This window comes from Vespa velutina, chromosome 1 (genome assembly GCF_912470025.1).
Source record: "Vespa velutina chromosome 1, iVesVel2.1, whole genome shotgun sequence".
Lineage (NCBI taxonomy): Eukaryota > Metazoa > Arthropoda > Insecta > Hymenoptera > Vespidae > Vespa > Vespa velutina.
The window spans coordinates 703533-726406 of NC_062188.1; the positions used below are offsets into that span (position 1 = coordinate 703533).

At 30.3% G+C, this 22874-nt stretch overlaps 4 protein-coding genes and 1 long non-coding RNA gene across 9 annotated transcripts; 2 read left to right on the plus strand and 3 right to left on the minus strand.

Moving 5' to 3' along the window:
• Positions 1-68: 68 nt before the first annotated feature.
• LOC124950847 (thioredoxin reductase 1, mitochondrial) lies at positions 69-5007 on the minus strand. 4 transcript variants are annotated; one of them, XM_047498227.1, is made up of 8 exons: positions 4822-5007; positions 2245-2468; positions 2033-2163; positions 1728-1957; positions 1398-1612; positions 1127-1309; positions 694-1052; positions 69-558 (listed from the first exon to the last, which is right to left on the minus strand). In XM_047498227.1, the coding sequence occupies exons 1-8, from the start codon at positions 4970-4972 to the stop codon at positions 429-431; spliced, it is 1623 nt and encodes a 540-aa protein (XP_047354183.1). In that variant the 5' UTR covers positions 4973-5007; the 3' UTR covers positions 69-428. The 4 variants fall into 4 exon arrangements, with proteins under 4 accessions (XP_047354183.1, XP_047354203.1, XP_047354192.1 ...); XM_047498247.1 differs by lacking the exon at positions 4822-5007 and adding an exon at positions 3382-3629; XM_047498236.1 differs by lacking the exon at positions 4822-5007 and adding an exon at positions 2836-3290.
• LOC124950981 (C-factor) lies at positions 2685-6159 on the plus strand. The gene is made up of 5 exons (XM_047498630.1): positions 2685-3289; positions 4578-4629; positions 5299-5489; positions 5560-5712; positions 5793-6159. Exons 1-5 carry the CDS (start codon positions 3164-3166, stop codon positions 6015-6017), a joined length of 747 nt encoding a protein of 248 aa, XP_047354586.1. The 5' UTR covers positions 2685-3163; the 3' UTR covers positions 6018-6159.
• A 450-nt stretch (positions 6160-6609) lies between these two features.
• On the minus strand, positions 6610-8607 carry LOC124951061 (B-cell CLL/lymphoma 7 protein family member B). Its single transcript, XM_047498819.1, has 4 exons — positions 8155-8607; positions 7823-7898; positions 7606-7711; positions 6610-7530 (listed from the first exon to the last, which is right to left on the minus strand). The coding sequence occupies exons 1-4, from the start codon at positions 8244-8246 to the stop codon at positions 7412-7414; spliced, it is 393 nt and encodes a 130-aa protein (XP_047354775.1). The 5' UTR covers positions 8247-8607; the 3' UTR covers positions 6610-7411.
• Positions 8608-9694: 1087 nt separating this feature from the next.
• LOC124951100 lies at positions 9695-11479 on the minus strand. The gene is made up of 3 exons (XR_007101520.1): positions 11271-11479; positions 10596-10755; positions 9695-10347 (listed from the first exon to the last, which is right to left on the minus strand). It is a non-coding gene; the product is annotated as an uncharacterized LOC124951100 (long non-coding RNA).
• LOC124950804 (muscle M-line assembly protein unc-89-like) lies at positions 11384-22285 on the plus strand. 2 transcript variants are annotated; one of them, XM_047498139.1, is made up of 7 exons: positions 11384-11652; positions 16906-17260; positions 19179-19243; positions 19362-19611; positions 19740-19868; positions 19952-20228; positions 20819-22285. In XM_047498139.1, the coding sequence occupies exons 2-7, from the start codon at positions 17049-17051 to the stop codon at positions 21863-21865; spliced, it is 1980 nt and encodes a 659-aa protein (XP_047354095.1). In that variant the 5' UTR covers positions 11384-11652; positions 16906-17048; the 3' UTR covers positions 21866-22285. The 2 variants fall into 2 exon arrangements, with proteins under 2 accessions (XP_047354095.1, XP_047354100.1); XM_047498144.1 differs by lacking the exon at positions 16906-17260.
• The last annotated feature ends 589 nt before the right edge of the window (positions 22286-22874 follow it).

The following is a 22874-nucleotide window of genomic DNA, read 5'->3' on the forward strand; positions in this document are numbered from 1 at the left end:
ATAAATATTATAAAAATATTTAATAAAATTAAAACATTTACAAAGGATATTGATAATAAACAAAAAAATGTTATATAATCATTCTTATTTATTCAGACAAAATGATAAAGTTACGATAAACATTATACAGTAGATATTTTTTTATTGTATAAAGTAATTTATAAACTTGTTGTTTCATTTCTTATAACTTTTTATGCACTGCAATATATGATCATATAAAATAACAATATTTTTTTTTTTTTCTTTTTTTTTTTCCTCTTTTGATCGATTTATGTAAAAAGAATGCATTAAATCCAATTCATTTGTTTTGTTATTTAAGTAGATATCCATTCTATTATTGGTCACTTTAAAGATATATCGTAAATCGCCTTGTAAACTATTCTTTAATAGCAGTAGCTAAAAGTACATCCTTTAAGACTGTATTCAGTTTAACTACAACAACTTTGTGGCTTAGGATCTAATCCTGAACGTTTAGTAATATGTATACGTGTAAATTCCTCAGCATTAGTTGGATGAATACCAACTGTAGATTTAAGTATTGGGAATGTTATGTTACTTCTGAAAAAGCAAAGTTAACAGATGAATGAATTATATATTCTTTGGATTTCTCGTTAAAAAATTCTTAAAACTCGTTTAGTGTTTAAAAATGTGTAATTCTGACGTTCCTGTCAAAAAAAAAAAAGAAGAACTTACTTAATAGCTGCCGCAAAACCTTGGATTACCTCACCAGCATTTGGACCAATAAAATGCATGCCCAAAATTCTCTGATCACCATTTCTAAATGCAATGACCTTAACATAACAATGAGAAACATCTTTCTGAGGCAAGAAAAATTCTGTAGGCTTATAATATGCGTGATAAACTTCTATTTCGTCTGCTCCATGTTTAGATATAGCATCTTCTTCACTAAGTCCAACACAACCATATTCTAAAGGAGTAAATATAGTCGTGGCTACATTTGTATAATCCATTTTTTCCTTCGAATTACCAAACAATCTTTTAGCTAAGAGTTTTCCCGCGTGTATAGCAACGGGTGTCAATTCAGGCTTTTTCTGTAAGTATTTAATAATTAATGTTAAAGTAAATTATTGCACTTGTTATTTCAAATAAATTATTAATATCTTACATGAAGCACATCACCGACTGCATAAATATTCGGTACGTTCGTTTGCTCATTGTCCGCGTCAATTTTGCCATTATCAGAAAGAACTTTAACTTTAGCATTTTCAAGTTTTAATTCTTTTGTAAGAGCTTGGCGACCAATAGCAAACAAAACAGTGTCATAAACATCTTGATGAACTTTTCCCTCCTAGAAGAGACAAATTTTAATTAACTACTTAATTAACGACTTATACATTAATATATTTATATATCCTAATATGATGATCAAGACATACATTATCAACCCAATCAACTAAAAGACGACCATCAGCTTGTTTATCAATTTTCTTAGGCTTAGCTTGATAAATGAAATGAACGCCACGATTTTTCATTTCTTCAGCTACCATGTTAACTATTTGTTGATCAAATCCTCTAAGCACAATTGAACGTACCATTACTGTTGTATCATAACCTAAACCATTCAAAAATCCTGCACATTCTAATCCAATATCTATGCATTTGTTAAGAAATATACTTTGCTTGTTATACTCAATAACATAAAGACTTAATAAAAGTTAAATTCGTATATTATAAACTATAAATAACTAAATAATAAGAAAGGATACATCCTGCACCAACAACAAGAGTTTTTCCTGGTTCATTTTCTAAACTGAAAATATCATCACTGCTAATACCATATTCTAAAGCACCAGGAATATCAGGGTACTTTGGCCTTCCACCTACCGCAATTAAGATATTTTCTGCGGTAATAATTTTTTCTTCTCCATTTTTCAATATACCGACTATGGTATGAGCATCTTTGAAATATCCCAGAGCATTGATATAATCTACCATTCTGTATTAAAATAAAAATATAATATTAGAAAAGAATAATTAAAAATACATCTGTCACAATGCATTTAATACTAACTTCGTTCTTAATTCTACACGTGTTACCCAGTTAACTGACTTAACGTGATTTTGTACAGCAACTTTTAAATTTGTCCAATTGTTTACGATAGTTTTTGAATCAGGCAACACCCAACCAAAAGACTGTGCTTCCTATAATCAACATTTATGTATGGAAATCATATATAATAGAAATTAATATAGAATATTATACTTGTATATCCTTAAACTTACATGTATAGCCTCGCCAAGTAATGCAGCTTGATGCATCAATTTTTTTGGTATACATCCTACATTGACACAAGTACCACCTAAGCCCCACGTAGTTCCTCTTGGAGACGGAGTAACAAAATCTAATACTGCAACTTTTGCTCCAAGTTCAACAGCCTCTTTCGCTGCTGCTAAACCACCCGATCCTCCGCCAATGACCAAAAGGTCATAATTAAAATTATGTTGAGCTAGAATAAAAATTGTTGTATTAATTAATATCTGACATTTAATTTGAACTATTTTGTCTATTACATAATTACATGTTAGATATCTATCGTAGGTTAAGTTTAATACATACAAATTGTTACATATACAATAACAATGGTATTTAATGAAAATTTGAAACACCAACAAAATTTCGAATGAACTTAATGAAAAATCCTTAATTTTTATAATATATGAAACGAATAAATTAGGTTTGATTGATGTCGAAGTTTAAATGTTCCGCCTATTATCAGATATAAATAAATAATTAAATACGGTGTAAAATAAAAGATGAGAAACGCCTTTCGTGTTACGAATTACGCACACATAAGATGTGCTATCGGCACTCACTGCACATGCAAGCCATTGCGGCTTTCCCATAAAAGAAGTTGCATCCAGTATGTGACAACTCGAATAATTTGCTGTGCGATGTTCGAGATGACACGAGCCTCGCGGCGAGTAGTATTAAAGTCGCCATGATTATCGCGCTCGTTTTACGAGCACGTGACGTCACACTGATGATGCTCGTTTTAACGATTAAAACGGTCCACGCAATATTGTTTCGTTAGTATTCCCGCACGCGTTCTAGCTAACGCGAAATTAGAAAAGTCCGTTCCATGAGAAAAAAGAAATATTCGAAAGGTGCTTCGTGTATCGGAATAAAAAGTTAAAAAAAGAAATGAAATCAATTTTAATAACCGGTAGCAATCGTGGCCTGGGTCTTGGATTAGTGAAGCATCTCGTACAATTACCCAAACCACCAGAAAATATTTTTGCAACTTGTCGAGACTTAAACAAAGCGACGGTAAGATTGACTGTGACGTAGGAAACGGCAAAAATTGGATGACGCAATGACCGTATGAATGAATTCATCGAATCAAAATAAGACATGCTTACCGATCGGCGCCATGAAAATTTTCTTTTAATCGTCGTTTCTCCTTTTCTTTTCGTCAAGTAATATCACTTAGAGTTTTTCTTTGTGAATCGAATGAAACGATATTATACGTTTTTAATTTGGCAAAAATAATATTACGAATTGTCAAGAAGAAAAAAAAACGATTGGAAGACCTTAACGCTCAAAAAAGCTTTAATATACTGAAGTAATATACTGTCACGAACAAATACCGTTCGTTGTGTTTTATCGCCATCTGTTGATCGGAAAAAGCGCGAATATCATCCCTACCATCCCCCCATTCCATGATGTTTCAACGAATTAGATAGTACCTGGTCTTTGATAGAACAATGACTCACGGTGATTGTAAAATATTACGCAAGCGCATCAAGGACGCGGGATAAATACAATTAGATATCGAAATTGCCAATTACAAAAACCAGTCGAGTCATTCTTTTATCTTTATGAACATTTTTCAATTACCAATCTTATCGCTTTTCCATCTATCTTTAACAGCTTAACATTTTTTTTTTTTTTTTTTTTTTTTTTTTTTTTTTTATAACATTTTAATAATATTACAATTGTTTACTTTTCAAATTAGCCCTAAACGTTCAAATAAATTATATCATCGGCGTTACATTTATCGATATTAATGATAATATTGTAATCTTTAATTGTAACCTTTTCATACCTTTGTAATTCTATTAATACGCGTTATACCACGCAGTTGTATAATGATTTAGCTTAATTAGCTGAAACAATAATACCCGTCATGTTTACATTTTCAGAATCCAATGATTTTTTCACAAATGCGCAGATAAGTTAGTTTGAGATGATTAGACAGATTACGTGATATAATCATAGATTAATAAAGAAGACATATGTACAAAGAATTCGTAAATTAAAAATGAAAATTGTCATATTCATCGTTAAAAAAGAAATCGATTTATAAGCAGCCGAAAATTTTATTATTTTATTAATTCTATTAGTTACTTACTTCGAAAATAAAAATATAAATTGTAAATATATATATATAAAAAAAAAGAAAAGAAAAAAAAATAAATAAATAAAATAATATAAAATAATAAACAAGTTTTTAAAGTATATTTGTAAAATAAATTAAATCTCAATTTATAAAATGATGTTCAAGAATTAACTTTGACATTGTTTGTTATAATAAATAGATTTTTTTCTAATCTAGGAACTGAAAGAACTTGCTGAGAAATCAAGAAACATTCATATCATTGAAATAGGTAAACCGCATTCTATGAATTACTAAGAACTCTGGATGTGTTATTTCAAGCAGAAATCAATAAATACAATGACATTACATTTAAGACGTATGACGAATGATTAAGAAATCCAACTGAAATACAATTTAGAACAATAAAAGGATTGATCTTTTATTCGTATAGAAATTATATTTTTGATATTAAATTACTTACAAAAGACGAAGTTTTCGTATTCCAAATTTTCACTTTTTTGAGATTCCACATTTTCATTTTCCAAATCACTGGAATCTGATTCAATTGTTTGTGTTTTACTATGACAAGTTAAACACCATGATCTTTTTATTTTTAATATATGTGATTTCATAATTTGTACAATATCGTGGAAAAAAAAAATATTATGACTACTTGAAAGTCTTACCACGAATGCGAAAAGGCGGCGTAAATTGTAGTTGAATAAAAGATATGATTTTACCAACGTTACGTTAATCAATACATATGTATATACTATGTATTCACTATCAGATAATTCTTGTGCTTTTAGTGATATAGGGAAGAATAATTATTTATTACATCTCATATCTACAATAATTTGATATAATATAATGTAACATATTATTTTGAATGTATTATAATTAAATACATTATAATATTAAATTATTTTTTATTAATATTATTGTAAATTATTTATAGACTTAACTGACACAAGCAATTATCAAAAAATAGTAAATACCGTTAAAGAAAAAGTAGGATCTGCAGGACTCAATGTTCTTTTTAATAATGCTGGAATTTCACAAAAATTTACAAGACTTGGTATGGTTAAGAAGGAAAATCTGACAAATACTTTTCTTATTAATACAGTAGCTCCAATTATGTTGACAAAGGTTCAATTATATTTACGTTATTAATATTATTTTGAAAATATATTATTATATGTTAAAAATATTTTTATAGACACTTCTACCATTAATAAAGATTGCTGCTAAAAACAATGACATTGAAAAAGGTATGAATATAAACAGAGCTGCTATTATCAATATGACTTCAATACTTGGCAGTATTACACAAAATGATCAAGGAGGTTTTTACTCGTATAGATGTAGTAAGGTAGTTGAAGCAATGTTACCATGATTGTGAATTAACAAGTATTTTGACTTATAAACAATATTTATCTAATATTTTTTTAGGCAGCTCTTAATGCTGCAACAAAATCTATGAGTATAGATTTGAAAGATGATGGGATTTTAGTTGTTTGTTTACATCCTGGATGGGTGCGCACCGATATGGGAGGAAATAATGCACCCTTGGATATTGATACCAGTGTTTCCAGCATTTTAAATGTTATGGAAACACTTTCTGAGAAACATACTGGTTCTTTTCTTCAATACAACGGTACGACTTTACCATGGTAATTTTTTGCTGAAAAATATGCTAGTAATCGTAATATTAAATCGTCCGATTTTGGAAGTACAACTTAACATAAATTAAAAATAAAATCCACTGTTAAATTATATTAAGAATCCACTGTTAAGAATAAAAAAAAAAAAATATATATATATATATATATATATATATATATATATATATATATATATTATTCTTATAGTTGAGCTTCTGCGATATAGTTACATATTACTTTCATAAATTTTTATTTTGACTTCTGCTTCATGTTTTATTAACTATCTATCTATATAATTTCAATTTTGTTTATTTCGTTATTCTCAGAAGGATTTGAAAAGGGCAGTTGTCAGTTTTTGGTCATTATAATTATATATAACATTCTATAGTGTAGTAGATTCTTAAAAATAAGATATACGTATGTTGTACAATGTTATAAAGTTATATACTCTTATTTAATTTAATGACTTTTTAATGCCTAATATCAAATCTCAGTCATTATTATTGATAATAAATATATTTGAAAATAAATACTATTGAAAAATTATAAAAATTTAATGAGAGTACTTAGATAACCCAAAAATCCTATTAAAACATTGATACACATGATTTGCACTATTTTATTTATGAGAGAAAGCTTATTTTGTACATGTCACGGTGCTATAATAAAATGTGAAGGAATGCAAGTGACCTTAAAATCTTAATCGACGTGTAACACGATGTTTGAAATATGTACAATGAAGTATAATAATACATTCTCATTTCAAAGTTAAAAAATAATACGCATGTGTTTTAAAATATTATATTTTACACAATCTTAGATTCTGAGTTTTTTGAAGAAAGATTTTTTAAGCACTGCATTTGAATTATGTAGAACATGATTTATTGCAAAAACAATATAATACTGCAATCATTCTGAATGCACAATACATTTGGGATACAATTTGGGCATTAATGATTTATTTTTCTTTTTTATTATAACAAAAAATTTGAATGCTAGTAAATGGATTGCACATTCAGTAAAAATTGTTCTACTAAATCAGAATATTATTGATCCTATTATTTAAATTCACTTAGAAAATTCATTTAATAAATTTATATGTAAAAAAATAAAACTTACTTTACATAATTTAAAATGTCTTCAAGATTTAGCTTCTTGTATGATACATTATCAAATAGATTTTGCTAAATATAAATGAAATATAAGAAGAAATTTTCCTATTTTTTTCATTCATTTAGAAAACACTTCGTGCCATATAAATTCACGAAGTATAGAATTCTCTAAACAGTGTTTATTCCATGTATCTAAGAGATTATTTTTTTAATATAAACCTGTTATGTGCAGATTTGTGAAATTAAAAAATTATTAAACATTTCATTCTTCAATTTGTATATGCGAGTATAATTTTTAATCAGTCTTTAACCTCTTAGGAGTTGGTTCACTATTTTGAGAATTAGAATCTTCAGAAAATCCTAAATGTGCTGAAAAGTCGGTTAATCCTTGAGAATCACTAACGGTGGAAAAACCTGTTGCATTCAGAAATTTAATTATCATTAATTAATAACCACTTCATTATTTACTTTTATGATAAATTCTCTTACATGTATTTGAGTCTTCTGTTAGGCCAAAATTTGAATTAGAATTATCTATTCCTCCTTTCCTAGGTAAACCATTTTCCTTATCTGATCCAGTTTTTCCCTTTTTCTTCTAAAAAATATTTTATATTTCAATTGAAATACAAAATATAATAATATGAAATTAAAAATATTCAATTGAAAATTATTTTGTTATACTTTTATTACGATTTAATTATGATACCTGGTCAAGGGTCGAAATAGGTACCCATTTATAAATTTTCATAGTTGTTTCCCCTATCGTTACCCATTTCTTTTCCCTACAAAAATTAAATATTATTTGTTTATATAAATAAATTTAAAGAATTATGTACAATACAATCTAAACTTCTTTATAATAAATAACATTTAATATTAGAGATTATACTACATGTTTTATTAAAAATTTTCTTTAACATATTAACTTTTATTTACTTTGGATAATTGATTGTTAATAAGAAATTATTTTTTATGTACAATACACGAAAGTATTTTTTTCACAAACACACATAAAATACAGTTCATGAAAACATTTACCAATGACGAACTTTATCAACAACTTGCATTACACGTTTAATGTCATCTTTAGCACGACTACGAGTCTCTGCTCGTACAGACCGCGACATCATATTATTTTACGCGATTAAACTATTACTAATGAAGGACTGAATTTGAAACTACAAAATACCGGGACATCCGTTGTAAAGGTTAGAAAACTGGAATTGACAGGAATTTCGAATTCCGATTAGGCATAAAATCGGACAGAGGGCACGAATAATCGCAATATGGCCATACGATACAATTACATTTTCCCTATTTGAAAATTGATATTTTACTTAATAGCTAGGAATCCTTTGTCGTTTATACAGTCAAATGGAAATTTAAAGTTGCTAGGAGGTTACGTATATATATATATATATATATACACACACACACACACATACACACACGCATATATATATATATATATATATATATATAGAGAGAGAGAGAGAGAGAGAGAGAGAGAAATTTCTTTTCTTCCGTTAATAATCTTAAAAAAATGTTTATAATAATTGTTAAAAATGAAATAGTAAATGTAAGATGGCTGGCGCTACGTCTGCAATATCTACAGAGTAGAGCAAGAAGTAATTAATTTTGAAAAATACCGATAGATGGTTGACTCTGTCGATTTATCTCGTCATTTTTAAAAGACATTTAAAAAAGAAGCGCGGTTATATCAATGTGAATTATGTAATTAATTTTTAAAAAGTGTAATATTATTTTTACCGTTGAACTAAAAGTTCGATGTGTAAGAGGAAGTTTATTTCAATAGATATTTTGTCATGTGGAAAAAATTGTGGAAAACAAAAAATATGGGTAAGCAACTATTTAATTAATTTTACGTATAAATATCAAGTTTGTTAAATTTTCGTTTAAATCGCAAGTAGGATATCTTGATTTGACGTACGTTTTGTATCAATTTTTAATCTTGCTGAAGGGATACGACGAAGAAATAACATATGTTCTGTAAAAAAGATTCCTGTACAAGAGTATTTCCTATTTGAATTGCGTTATCATTTAACCCTTAGTGAATGTCACCTTAGTGAATTTCAACGACAATACTTGCGGCAATTCATCTTTAAGACAAAGTTCAAAAAATTCGCGTAGGTTCGTAAGCGAGACCTTCGACGCGTTTAACGAACGGATCTTCCTCCATTTAAATTTGCATATCGTGTCACTTATCGTGGCCGTCGACAAAGTCACGTATTCGTGCTTCATAGTAGCCGCTCTCGATTTCTACGTCATGTTACATAACAATTATTACACCGATGACACCGACGGCGCTTTTCGTTCGACCTTTTTTAGATTTTGCGTGCCTTTCGTATTTTTTTTTCTTTTCTCTCTCTCTCTCTCTCTCTCTCTCTTTTTCTTTTTTTTTTCTTTATTTGTTTTTTTCTTTCTCACCAAATGGAAAAGAATCCTAAAAAAATTTTTATACGAAAAATCATTTAATTAATGTCGCGTCTGTTTCGATATTATTACGATAATGGAACAAAAATCTATGTTATTTTATTAAACGTATTCGACTGTAGTCCTTTAAGATTCGTTGCACGGATGCTAATGGATGTTACACTTGATAACGCAGTTTAACGCGGTCAGTCTTGAGTAGTTGAGCCAAGCCCATGCAAATGGGTCACATCACGGATCGTTCCATTAATGTAATACAATACATATAATTCGATTGCAAACAATAGTAGACGTGATATAAATATACCAATAAAAAAGTTTAAAAAATTTCTTCGAAAGTGTTCGCGATAGTCTTTCGAGAAGATTAAAATAAACTTATCGTTTACTGACTATAAATGAATACAAAAATATCGAAAAACTTTTAATAGAAATAATTGTAATAATATTCAGGAAAAAAAGTCGAAAGGTGTAACGATCGTTATTTCTATAAGCTACTCGTTAAGAAATTAAATAATTAAATTCATCGGTTACGATAGTATTAGAAAAAAAAAAACTAATTAGATGAAATAGAGTACGAATTAGCATGTCGTGGGAGGTTACGGTTTTAATTCGATCGGCTGGACAGATTTATAAATTGTTATGAAAGCTTTGGATACAATGAACTTCCTATATCGTTCCACATCGAGATCATTTTATAATCATTTCAAATCGGCGGTCTCATTGCAGACGGTACTCTTGAAAGCCATCCCCATTATGGTCTCTCACAATGCCTGAATTATGCTGTAATAAAATCTAATGATCAAAAGAAGTTCTTGTCGTCCTTTCAAAATCGCGTCACAGGGTCGTGAGCTATGCGATGCTCAACACTTATCTCACTAAAATGTACTTTCTCATAACGATCAAGATAGAATTGTTTCAACGGTATATAAATCGATTATAAATTCGAAATGAAGTCTCTTTTTCTTTCTTTTTTTTTTTTTTTTTTTTTTTTTTTTTTTTTTCACAATATTAAAGACTCTTTTTTTCACCTTCATTTATTCCTCTTGTAAACGTAGAATAAATTCGATAAGATATACCTTATCGGTATTACGATATAATTCGCATAGAACGAAATCAAGATGGAATTCAAGATAAAATGTTATTACAAAGAATCCCTGATACGTGTAAGATCAAAGTTGTCCAACTATCCTGAAAAGTATTTGTAATTTATTATTGTCAGTTTGTCTCGGTATATGCAGGAAAAGAAAAACATATCGTAACACCTCGTCCAACATAAATCGAATCATAACGCAATGCTTTGCCCACGTGTCGGTTCTTTTTTTCACGCAACTTTCTATGACAGTACCCATAACGCCTACACGCCTAACAAATGCTTGTACGCTGCGCCTCTTGCACGTGCATTCTGTTATCATTAGTCAGCACGAACTAATATTTCTACTACAATACAATTATATTTAATAACATAGCAAATTTTTATCAACTTCGTTTAACAAGTAGCTCAACAATTGTAAAAAAAAATTTTTCATTGACATCGAATACTGCGTATATTTCGTATTTGAAAAACTTTCACGATTATTTCAAATCAATCGAATACAAGTTTTACTTTTATTATTTATTTGATATAATCGACACAATGGCGAACAATGAGAATTATTTAATATCGGCGTAACAGCCGACGAAGCAGTTTGAAATTTCAAACTTACCATCCAATAGTGAGCTCCTCCAATAACAAGTGACATTATAGTCGCGAGCTTTCGTTACTATTCGACTACGACCGAGCTCGAACCGAACGTTCACGAGCTCGACCACTCTCGAGTCGTGCGGTAGTCGCGCGTTATACCTCGTCGCGATCGTATCTTTTGCATTTTTTCTTTATAATTTTACATTTTACATTAGTCATTTATTATCGTGAATTTACGTATTTTTTCTTTCTTTTTTTTTTTTTTTTATTTTCTAACAACAAGGTCATTCATTCCTTGACAAGTGTTCCCAATTATTGTGGTGTTCTCCGATCGACGAGTTTTACCTATTTTGTTTTCTCTAGTGTCGATTCCAAGTAGTAATAACACCTATGCTCTCACTTACGTAAGTTTTTCCTTATTTCTTTAAGCAGTAAAAGATGATATAATATTTACGATATTATCGTTCCGATATTTGAAACTATTATATCGTGGTTATTTAAAACGTGCTCTCCGTCTGAACGATAAAGCCGATAAAAGAAACTAAGAATACGAAGCTTTTCATGACTTTTCTATTTTTCTGTTTATTAATGTTACCGTCTGATATTATACATTTACATGTGATAACTTTCAATAGAACTTTAATTTCAATATTTTAACATACAGTAATCATCAAGATAATTGCTAGTTTATTTGTAGATTATCTTGAGTACCTGTTAGTTCATCATGACGAGTTCTTCGAACATGTGGAATAAATAAACCTCGTTTGAAATTGCATTACTTTGTTAAACGATATATATTATAACAGTGTAAAGACGTAGAAATAGATATTCTATCCGTTAAATCGATCTTATGAAACTTTTGTTGCCGTTGGTATGCTATTTCGTTGGACGCACGTGTTGTGTACGATGATTTAATAATTAGTGTCGCAAAGGCAACGTAAGAAAAAGGAACAAAAAATTGTACATGCAAATTAAATGAATGAATTAACATTTATGAGATGTCGCGTTTATTAAACAACGTTAAATAAACGATGAAATTAATTTCATGCAAAAATATAATCTTTTATCACGTTTTATTGTGACGACACGATCAAAGAAGAAAAGTGTCATTTCGTGTAGTTATTTTTCGAGCTAATGAGAAACGTCCTTCGTTTCATTCAAGGACCCAGCCTTTTACTCTTTCTTCCTATCATATACGCCTGTTGTCGTTCCAAGTGAAAGAGAAAAGAGAGTGATTCTGATATCGTTAAGATAGCCAGTCTTGTTAAAACTTCATTAGAACGCATAATATGTCTGTGCTTAATATTAATATATACAAATTTACTGGAGGATTGGCAAAGGATCTTGAAAATTTAAATCTTTTTTCCAAACATTATCATTTATATTAACAAATAAATATCACTGCAAAAGCATCGTAAATAATCTATAATATTTGATAAGATTTCTATAAACGTTAAATCTGTCATGAGAAACGATTTGTTTTCAAGTACTTGTTATCTATTGTACTATCGAGTACAAATTTATGTAAGGCATGTATGCATCACGTTGCTTACTCAGCGATCGTCAAGAACTACAAAAGAAAAGAAAAGGAAAAAAGAAAAAAGAGAAAGAAAGAAAAAACTTTTTAGGTCGTTCGACTTATGAATATTGTAAAGAGTCATTAAGAATACGACTGGCTCGATGGAATTCATTTGCGATAAAATTATTTCCGAATTCGTTTTCGATCGTTCGACCTCCAGCAAAGGAAACTGTATATTAGGATTCTATTTTTATACTGAACAGAGTTTCTCATTCGTGAGATATGTATGTGTGTGCGTGTATATATATATATATATATATATATATATATATATATATATATATATGTTTATATTCTTCACCGCGATCGGGATTCACCAAGATAATTTATTAGAAACTGTTTTGAATTCTATAACAAGACTCGAACAATTTCGCGTACACAGATGTCGAATTTAACGACGTAAATTTCACAGAGATGATGTACGATCATAGGCATTCAAAAGAGAAAGACAACGATGAATGATGTTTCGAAAGGTCGCCAGATAAATTTAGACACGATGACAAGCTTTTCGGTCTAGAGCTTAGCCTCTTATCACGTTACGAGCTTTCGATAAAAAAAAAAGAAGAAAAAAAAAAAGAGAGAGAAAAAAAAAGATTGCCTCGATATGAACGACTTTTCTTCACGTTTTTATTGACCTTCGAATTTCTAATTTGAGAACCCCTGTAGAACGTGTACCTACGTGACTTACTTAAGATCGTGTCACGAAAGCTCCCGTGAAATATTTTCACTGTTAAAGACTTTGGCTCTCGTGTGGCGTGTCTACGAATTGTGAGATCGTGATTTCACGAAGATACGGGAAAATTGCAGAACGTTATTGGGCCGATCAATATAACCAGACGAATGGAGAATCACCGAGTTGTTTTTATTTCATTTCTTTTATAGTATCATAAAATTAGATATCATTTTCAATAGTCATAAATCATCGAAGATAGAGATATGTACTTTTTTTTTGATATTGGAAAGATTAAAAGAGTCGTGTCAATGTTCTACACGTTCGTAAACGTTAAGTTTCACGCTGTGCAATATATGAAATGTAGATAATAATCCGAAGAGGATTCGAATAACCCGTATAATTTCGTAAATCGTTCGAGATCCCAAAATATTCACAAAAAAAACGGATCAACGTGGTTTCGCTGGACATATGCCAGAAAGTTTCTCAGTGTTTCTACTTGCATCTAAAAGACCATTCCTTCGTGCCTCGTTAATTACAAATTAGTCACTACATTATATCACTATATTTTTCTTCTTCTTTTTTTTTTCTCTTCTTTTCTTCTTCTTCTTTTCTCTTCTCTTTTTTTTTTTTTCTTTTTGAATTTTCTTTTCTTTCGCTCGGTATATACACGCTCGTATATACATGAACATGTGTTATGTTATATATATGTTCCCTCGAGTAAACCAATTCAACCATTTCTAACAAACTCGATGCGATGAAGATCTTACGAATAAAAGTTAATTGCGTAAAGAGGATTTAATCTAATCTCATTGTTGACGAAAGGCATTTCATGGTTTATATAGGCGCGAGTTTTGCATACCACTTAATATGAGACACGATGGCGCGAAGAGAATCGATCGGTTTTTTTTCGATAAGACTGCATTACGAACTTCTTCGTGCTTTAGAAGAAGCTTGATAGTTTGTAAAAAAAGAAGATAAAGTTTTTGCGATGCCAAAGAGAAACTTTCTATGTAAGCGTCTTAGTCGATCTGATGTTACAACATTTCAAAAAAAAAAAAAAAAAAGAAAAAAAAAGGCAACAATAGTGCTAATATCACAAGGTTTTTTTCTTTCTCCTTTTTTTTTTTTTTTACGAAGTCTACTCTAATCATTTTTCTTATATAATTAGACTTATGTTTACGGTCCTTTTCTGTTATGTTCAACTACGTTGCATACAGGAGGTACTCGTCATTTCGCACATTAGAGGTGTTACACGTTTTCTATTTATTGCGCGAACATGTAATATATATTCATACACTTGCACGCTTTGCGTTTTACCACAAATATTCCCGTTAGATTGGTAACTTCATCATGGCGATTTCGATCGTCATTTTACTTAACGAATAATTTTATCCCATTCGATTATCTTCTTGCAATTATAATGCTAATGATCTACAGAGCCTGGTCGAAGTTCAGCGTTTTATCTCGTGCCATATGTCGCTCATTACTTCCACGAAGAAACAACATAATTAATTGGAAAATGTGTAAACCAGATGCGAAGATGTACGTGGAGAATATTGAGTTACTTTTTTTTGTAAATTAGAAAAGAAAAAAAGAAAAAAAAAGAAAAAGAAAAAAAAAAAAGAAAGAAAACAAAAAAAAAGCGGAGAGAAAGAGGTTCGCGAAAGCACGCTGCAAGCATCGAACTTATAACGCACTCGATAGATAACATGGTATAATTTTCGCGAGGGATAAAGGCTTATCTTGAAATCGTAGATAACGTGGTCTTTCAGTTAGTCGTTCTAGAGAAACAGAGAAGCGGTTATGCTTTCTTGCTGTTACCCTGAAATGAACGAATGTGCAACCAACATAACGGGGAATCAAAAAAGAGAAAAATAAAAGAAAAAGGAAAAAGAATAAAGAATAAAAAGAGAAGAAAAGTCCTTTAGAAAAATTCATAACCATCGAACGTTGTTACGTGTTTTAAGCGATTGTCTATCGTATCTACAGAGAGAACACGAGATCATAAACGAACTGCGAACGCGTTGAACTAATTGAACTAATTACGTTTGTTAGTTCGTCTTCACAAGCATCGATTCACATAATACATACGTGTGTCCTCATTCTACGGTCGATAGTTTAAGAATTGTTTATGTACGCACCTGTATCGAAGAAAACAAGTGTTATTATAATTACATATATTATTTTATTTTAATGTCATCTGTAAAATTATCTCGGATTGATTTATATCTGAAAGAAACTAAAACGATTCAATACATCTTATAGGATATAATTTGTTTTATATACTTCCTCCGGCACGATTCCAAGTAGGTAAATAATATTCCTGTCTTTAAGAATGTTAAATGCTCATATATAAGCACTTTCTTTTTCGCTCTGGTTTCGTTAAGCGTTTTAATCTTAAGGAATGTTGATTCGTTGATCGAGTTAACGTTATACTACTATTCCGGATATTTCAATGGGATGTTTAGCATATTAACTCTTTATAAAGTTGATTCTAGTGCATAAATATCGGTAGTCAATCGTTCTCAATTGGTCAATACAGGTCGTTCAATTTGAACCACCAATTGTACTTCAACGATTCTATTCTCTCTATTCTCTCTATATATGTTGTATACAATGTATGAGAATTACGTAGAAAATTCAATCTTCGTTTGATCGATATTAATTCGCAATAAAATGTCAAGCTTATTTCGGTAGATTCAATATCAAACCGAATGTAAGTCAAGAAATATTAGCCAATATCAATCGATCTAATAATTAATCGAATAATTTTTTATTATTGGGATAAAATAATAGATTATATAATGCGTTTTATTTACAAGCACAAATTTTCCTTATTCCAGTTTTTTCTTTACTTTTTCCTATTTCTCTACTTCATATTATCAATACGAAGCTCGCGTAATATTCTTTTCCGCTATTTATCAATAAGAATCCAGGGTAAAGATAACAGAGAGACATCGCTGGTGCTAGTTAGAAATAAACAATAATTTTGCTTTGACATTTTATATCGATTTGCCGAAGCATCGTTTTAAATACAAAAAAAAAAAAAATTTGTGACATCGTATCTTATATACAAGAGGAATAACAAAGAAAAAAAAGAAAAAATAATATTCTGTACGAGGACTACTTCGAGCGGACGTCAGGTTCCATACCGTTAAGTTCGCGTAATGGGTTAAAAATAAACGTTGGACTTTATTCATGATGCAAGATGAATTCCGCGGAAGAACTCGTAATTAAATTGCTTTCTCTGTGTCAAACCTGTAATAACAATAATCGAATCTTAGTGGAATAATCGCAGAGAAGAAATCGTGATCTCTCTGGAATGAAGATCTCAAGATTTTCCTTATAAAAATGATTTGATCGACGTGACGCGACACCCATAACAGAATTTCTTTTATTTTACAGAAAGATAAGTAAATGAGACGTGGGAATGATAAAGAGAACTCGATGAATCCTCCGGACAGTTCTCGAATCTACGTCCCATCATTTTAATGGTAAAGACGAAGAAATTCAATTGAAAAGTCAGGGGAACAGTGGAAGTATAAATCATGTCGAGACGTCCAAGCGTTTCCATTTACGATTATCCGGAGCATCTAAATCCTTTCAATGACGACGGTACAAGCCCTCCTTCCTCGCATCCACGTTTGCAATGTGAAAATAGCAAGACCACGACTTCCCCCAAAGAGATAAAACATAAATTTTGGACCTTCGGGAGAAGCAGGAAAAAGAGATCCAACAGTTTTTCCATCAAATCGACATGGTAGGTATAGAAAGAAATATATAGTATATATTTTTCTTATCATCGATAACACGACACTTCACTTAATATATCTTCACTGATGATTTTCATAGTATGGCAATAATAGTCAAGTGTGAAATTAAAACTTTACGGATCACGTAAAATACGTTCACCGATTTTTATCGCCATGGAATCAAATTTATATTCCACGTAGACACATTTTCCTTTGCAAGCATATTAATAAGAGCCTTGGATGTAACACTTTAATCAATTCGATTTGGAATTGTTGTTTTTATAATATTAGAATATATATTACTCATTTTGAGATACGTCTTCGATGTATGTTTTTTTTCCTTTTTTTTTTTTTTTTTTTTTTTTTTAACTCGAATCATATTAAGACGAATAAATTCAAGAGAATAGGGAAGATTGTTTATCAGTTTGTTGAACTTGAACCTGCGTAATGATGCGATAGAGACACGTGAATTAAATAGCAATACCTGCATTTGGCTGCATCCCAAACGACACAAATAACCGAAGTTACATAGCGAACTGTAAACGTCAAGTTGAACTATGTCTCATGAAGCTGTCGATTCTAATTTGGCAGAAGACATTTATCTAATCGTTTGATCCATAAAACTCTATAAAAGAGAATTAGACGTTATCTTTCGTTCGACATAAGATTTATATCGGACGTTTGATGATGCAAATGAAATATGATGAAAATCAATTTTCCTTGTCCTATCCATTCATAATTCTTTCAAAAATGCTTATTGTTTAATTAAAAATAATGAAAATTAAATACTTAGAAATTTTTAATATTCCACTTAAAGATATTTCGTTTTGTTTAGTTGCATTTAAATTATACAGTTTAGAAATGCGGTAGGAGTTGTAATTATGCGGCAGTGTTGTCAAGTTTTTAAAATAACTTGCCTACTTAACTTTTTCTATTTCGTTTACATATAGACCTTCCACAAAATAAAAATAAGTTGTTTAAGTTCCGATCAAACATATTCTGAAATTTTCTATAACATTTTAAAAGGCAAATAGCACAATTTGACAATTGAATACTCATTGACGTATCATTATGATATACGATTAGAACGATAGAGGAAGCGTTATTACAGGGAATGAGGATGATCGTAATCGTTGTAATTTTAGCGCCCATGATTTTGCTACTTCGAATACGTTATTTCTTTGAAATAATCAACAAAAAAATGAAGTTCCATTGGTAAAATAAGCGGCATACCTTTCTTTGCATCACTTTAGATTCGTTTATCTCTTCAATACATTTGAATGTATTCGTTTGCATTGGCGTCAGTGGATAAAGTAAGATTATGTTATTCTTCATGACGTCATCCTTCGTTCATAATATATATGATGAAGCGATTACTCGCTTAACCTTTTCTTTTTCCTTACAGAATTCATAAACAATGCTGACTACGTTTTATATATTAGAAAGGGAGAGAGAGAGAGAGAGAGAGAGAGAGAGAGAGAGAGAGAAAGAGTTAATTATTAAAAATATTTTGTTAAAATATTTTCATTGAGATTTCCTTCTCATTGCAATCATACAAACAGTTCATTTTCTATCGATTATAACCAACAATATTTCTAAAGTGGAATTCGCCTTTCAATAGATAAGAATACTTTATTTTCTCGCGGTTATCAGCCATAATTATCATCGCGCAAATATACAAGAAACGAACGATCCAAATCTCATTCGAAGGAAAAATGACGAATTGAACCGAAGTTCGAGCTTATGTCACGACTTTATTTTTAGATACGACGCTTAATGATAATTCATTGAATGTATTTTTTTTTTTTTTTATTAATGTACTGTTTTAATGAACAACTAAGTTGCCTATTAAAAAACCTATCGATTCTTACTTTAAAGAAATTAGAATGTTCCTAATAATGTTTCCAATTTATTTTTATTTCCCAGGAATGGACTCTTTGGTAAACGAAAAGAAACGGATCAAGCTGAAAAAAGATCGACAATTATAACAGGTACATTCGTATATAGATATATTTATATAGATATATAATAATTCATTCAATAACAATGTTATAAATTATTCAATGAAATATTATCGTTTTCTGGATGATATAAATCTTTAACTTATAGTTTCGTCGACGTATAAAAGAGAGCCTTTCGATAGGCCAATTGTACCGCCACGAATTTCGAAAGATCAGCAGGAATTTGATGAAGCCTTGGGAACTCTAGTGAGAAGAAGAAAATATACGTTGGACAGTGGTTCCAGATATAGTTCTAGTCTCACCGTGAATGGAGATCCTGCCAGAATATACGATGGGAGTCCTCAGGATACAACTGCGTCCATTATGGGTGATCTTACTCCGAAAGCACCAGCTAGAAGGTTCGAAAAAGAAAGAAAGAGAAAAGAGAAAGAGAATTTGTTTCGAACAAAATGTCTTCTCTTTTTGTATATATATATATATATATATATATTATTTTTATTAATTATTTAAAAATTATTTTATATAGGTTCGGCCAAGTAAGTCCAAGATCGACAGACAAAATACCGCCATTAAATTTTGAAGATAAAGAATCAAAAGAAAATGGAACGGTCACGTTGCGTGAAAAATCTTCCGAAAGAACGCCAGTACCGCCAGTGTAAGATAATGAACATACAATATCGTACGATAATACATGACTCATTCAATGAGATCTTTCGAACGCATTTTTTCTTTGTTCAGCCGAAGATCTGGCAACAGATCATCACAGAGACTAAACACGAGTAATTTGGATTTGGAAGAAGAGACTAGCAGGTCAGGGGACGTTACGTTGAGAGACGAGAACGAAAATGTTCCTGAAGATTATGTTTTCAAAAGATTTGGACAGGATTCCGTAAGAAGATCAAATATATCTATAAACAGTTGTGTGTCCATTGGTAGTACCGCTAGCGGCTACGGACGAAAAAAACGTAGAGCACCACAGCCACCACGGCGCACAGAACAATTGGAAACTCCAGAGGTGAGTTTGTACAATTTAAGAATCGAAAATGTCTCATCATTTCACATCAACAGATCACATCAACATTGTGATCAAAAAAAGAAGAATGTTGTGCGAACTTCCTGGCTAAAATGAAACTATCGTCGCGTCATTGTCGTCACGTTACTATTTTAACTTTCGTTTATAATTTAATTTTAGCTCTTGAATCAACGCGTTGATATAGTTACTCATGATTTCAAATAAATCTTTATTATCTCGACATAACAAATAATTTGAAAATTGAATATCTTTGAAAATAATTGAAATGTTGACATAAGAATTATGCAAATTATGCTGCTATCATTTTTTTATTCGATTATTAAATATACCGTCTGTATAAAGCCAAGTATCATAGTTCGTAGGTCGATAATGTCGTTTGCGAGTGCCATCTGTCAGAAAGAAATTTGTTAAACCCCCTGCGTTATACAACACGCTTTGCATAATCATAATTTTATCGCCTACTACGGGGGGTTAAAAAAAATTAAAATTTGCAATAAATAACGAACGTATAGAAAAATTAATCGGAATGATTTTTCATTTTCTTTTTCTTTTTTCTTGTTTCGTTTTTATAGGAAAGCGAAATCAAACAAACTCCGGATACTACGAACGTGGAATTACAAATTACTGAACCGATCGATATCAGTAGAGTCACGGAGAATATTGATGAAATGACAAAAAGGAGTCAAGAATTGGTAGAAACTTCGGATGAGAATACAGAAAGTAGCGTTCAGTTAATTTCTAAAGACGAACCGAATACACAAAATGTTATTGAAAAGTCTGAACGAGTTGTCGAAGAACCTGTCGCAATGGAAAATACGAAAAGCGATGAGGACGCAAAAATTAGGATTGAACAAAACGTAGAATCGGAGGAAAATCAGGATTCACCCGTTGAACAAAAGCAAAAAACGGATATCATTCAAAAAGAGGAAGAAATCAAAGAGGCAAGTGACAAAGAGACGGTCAATCATGAAAATCAAACGAATAAGGAAAATGATATTGATATTGAATATTGCAGAAAGGAAGAGGATAAGATGGAAATAATTAAAGATGTTAATGAAATGAATTCGAAAGAAGAATTGAATGTATGTCTTCGAAGAAAAGACTCTGCAGACAGACTGTCGCGATCTGACAGTTTTTCCGTTCAAGAGGAGATAAAGAAAATTGAAAGGCAAATTCAAGCTTTAGAATCGAAAAATTTATCGAGAGATTCAACGGACGAGACCTTGGATGATATAGCGGCGGATCGTGCTTCGAATACTCGATTATCCATTCTAGCTAATCGCAGACACTTTTTTCAAAACATGGTTGATAACGAAATAAATAAAGACGGTGTTAAGATCGAGTTTAAAGAATTACCTAGAGAACAAAAGAATATTCATGTTATCAAATTAACAGATTCTCCCGTACCCATTGAAGCACCTAAAGAACCAGTGAAAGTTATTGAATTACACATTTCCGAACCCATCAGACAAAGACCAGAAATTTTGGACGACGTAAATCCCATACCAAAGCCTAGAAGACATGCCTCCTTGAGTCATAATAGCTTCGAAGTTCCCGTTGCTCCAAGAGAAAGAAGCAGAAATTCCGAATTTTCTGATAAAAGAGGGAAATCTGTCTGAAAAAGGTTTAGTTTTATAAATTGTATAAAAATTTGGTAATCATATAACTTCTCTGTACCTTTAACAACTCTCGATGAATGAAAAAATAAATGGATAAATTCGTAACACGTCGAGCGATAAAACTAATCGTAATAGTATATGTGCCTTTACTTTGTGCTTTAAAATGTATATTGTGATAATTATCTATATTAATCTCACATATATATAATTAAATATGTAATTATATATTTATGTATTATCTATTTAGAAGCTAGTGTTTCCTCTTTTTGGATCCATAATGTTAATTGTGATCTTCATACGATTATCATGTGATTATAGCATTATTGGGTTCTACCATTACATTTTACGCATAGTCTTTGTTCATGTTTTCTTTTTCATTATTTATTGATAAAAAATAAAATTGAAAAATCTGCTATTCAATATTTTGTTTTTTCATGTTGTTACTTAAATCTTTGCGTATCATCCTCATTCATTTGTTTACCATCAAAATATTTACCCAAAATCAAGCAAATATCATTAAACTATAGAAATTGTAAAAAAGATAAAATTCACTTCTATATATAAAGTTTACCCTAATTGTGCACTTGGGATGCGTTATACCATCTCAGACACTTTGAACGCCTGCCATTTATACAGAATGAATAATTTTAATTTGAAAAACAAAATACTTCATATTCTTTGAAGCCTCGGAAATAATAATCAGCAGGAATTTCGACATAATAAAAAAAAAATTCATTTGCAGTGCGCAAAAATTGACTTCTTTTTTTTTTTTTTTTTTTTTGTTCGTTAAAAACCGAATATATTTTTTTAATTTTCAATATTTAAAAAAGAAAAAAAACACAAAAAATTTAGCGGCATAATCATCTTAAACCAATATCTTTCAGAAAAAAAAATAATTATTCAAATGATCGTTGCAAAGTTATTTTATTGTACAAACATAGGTTTTTTTTTTTTTTAAGAAAGAAAAGAATACTCAATTATTCCATCGATTTCTAGTTAAAACTAACTT

Coding starts and splice junctions, on each gene's coding strand:
- LOC124950981 (XM_047498630.1), top strand. CDS start 3,164: ATGAAATCAATTTTAATAACCGGTAGCAATCGTGGCCTGGGTCTTGGA. Junction 3,290..4,577: donor GAGACTTAAACAAAGCGACG/GTAAGATTGACT, acceptor TTTCTAATCTAG/GAACTGAAAGAACTTGCTGA. Junction 5,490..5,559: donor CTCCAATTATGTTGACAAAG/GTTCAATTATAT, acceptor ATATTTTTATAG/ACACTTCTACCATTAATAAA.
- LOC124950847 (XM_047498227.1), bottom strand. CDS start 4,972: ATGAAATCACATATATTAAAAATAAAAAGATCATGGTGTTTAACTTGT. Junction 2,164..2,244: donor TACTTGGCGAGGCTATACAT/GTAAGTTTAAGG, acceptor TGTTGATTATAG/GAAGCACAGTCTTTTGGTTG. Junction 1,310..1,397: donor TAGTTGATTGGGTTGATAAT/GTATGTCTTGAT, acceptor TGTCTCTTCTAG/GAGGGAAAAGTTCATCAAGA.
- LOC124951061 (XM_047498819.1), bottom strand. CDS start 8,246: ATGATGTCGCGGTCTGTACGAGCAGAGACTCGTAGTCGTGCTAAAGAT. Junction 7,712..7,822: donor CTATTTCGACCCTTGACCAG/GTATCATAATTA, acceptor AATATTTTTTAG/AAGAAAAAGGGAAAAACTGG. Junction 7,531..7,605: donor AACAGAAGACTCAAATACAT/GTAAGAGAATTT, acceptor TGAATGCAACAG/GTTTTTCCACCGTTAGTGAT.
- LOC124950804 (XM_047498139.1), top strand. CDS start 17,049: ATGTCGAGACGTCCAAGCGTTTCCATTTACGATTATCCGGAGCATCTA. Junction 17,261..19,178: donor TTTTCCATCAAATCGACATG/GTAGGTATAGAA, acceptor TTTATTTCCCAG/GAATGGACTCTTTGGTAAAC. Junction 19,612..19,739: donor CCGAAAGCACCAGCTAGAAG/GTTCGAAAAAGA, acceptor TATTTTATATAG/GTTCGGCCAAGTAAGTCCAA.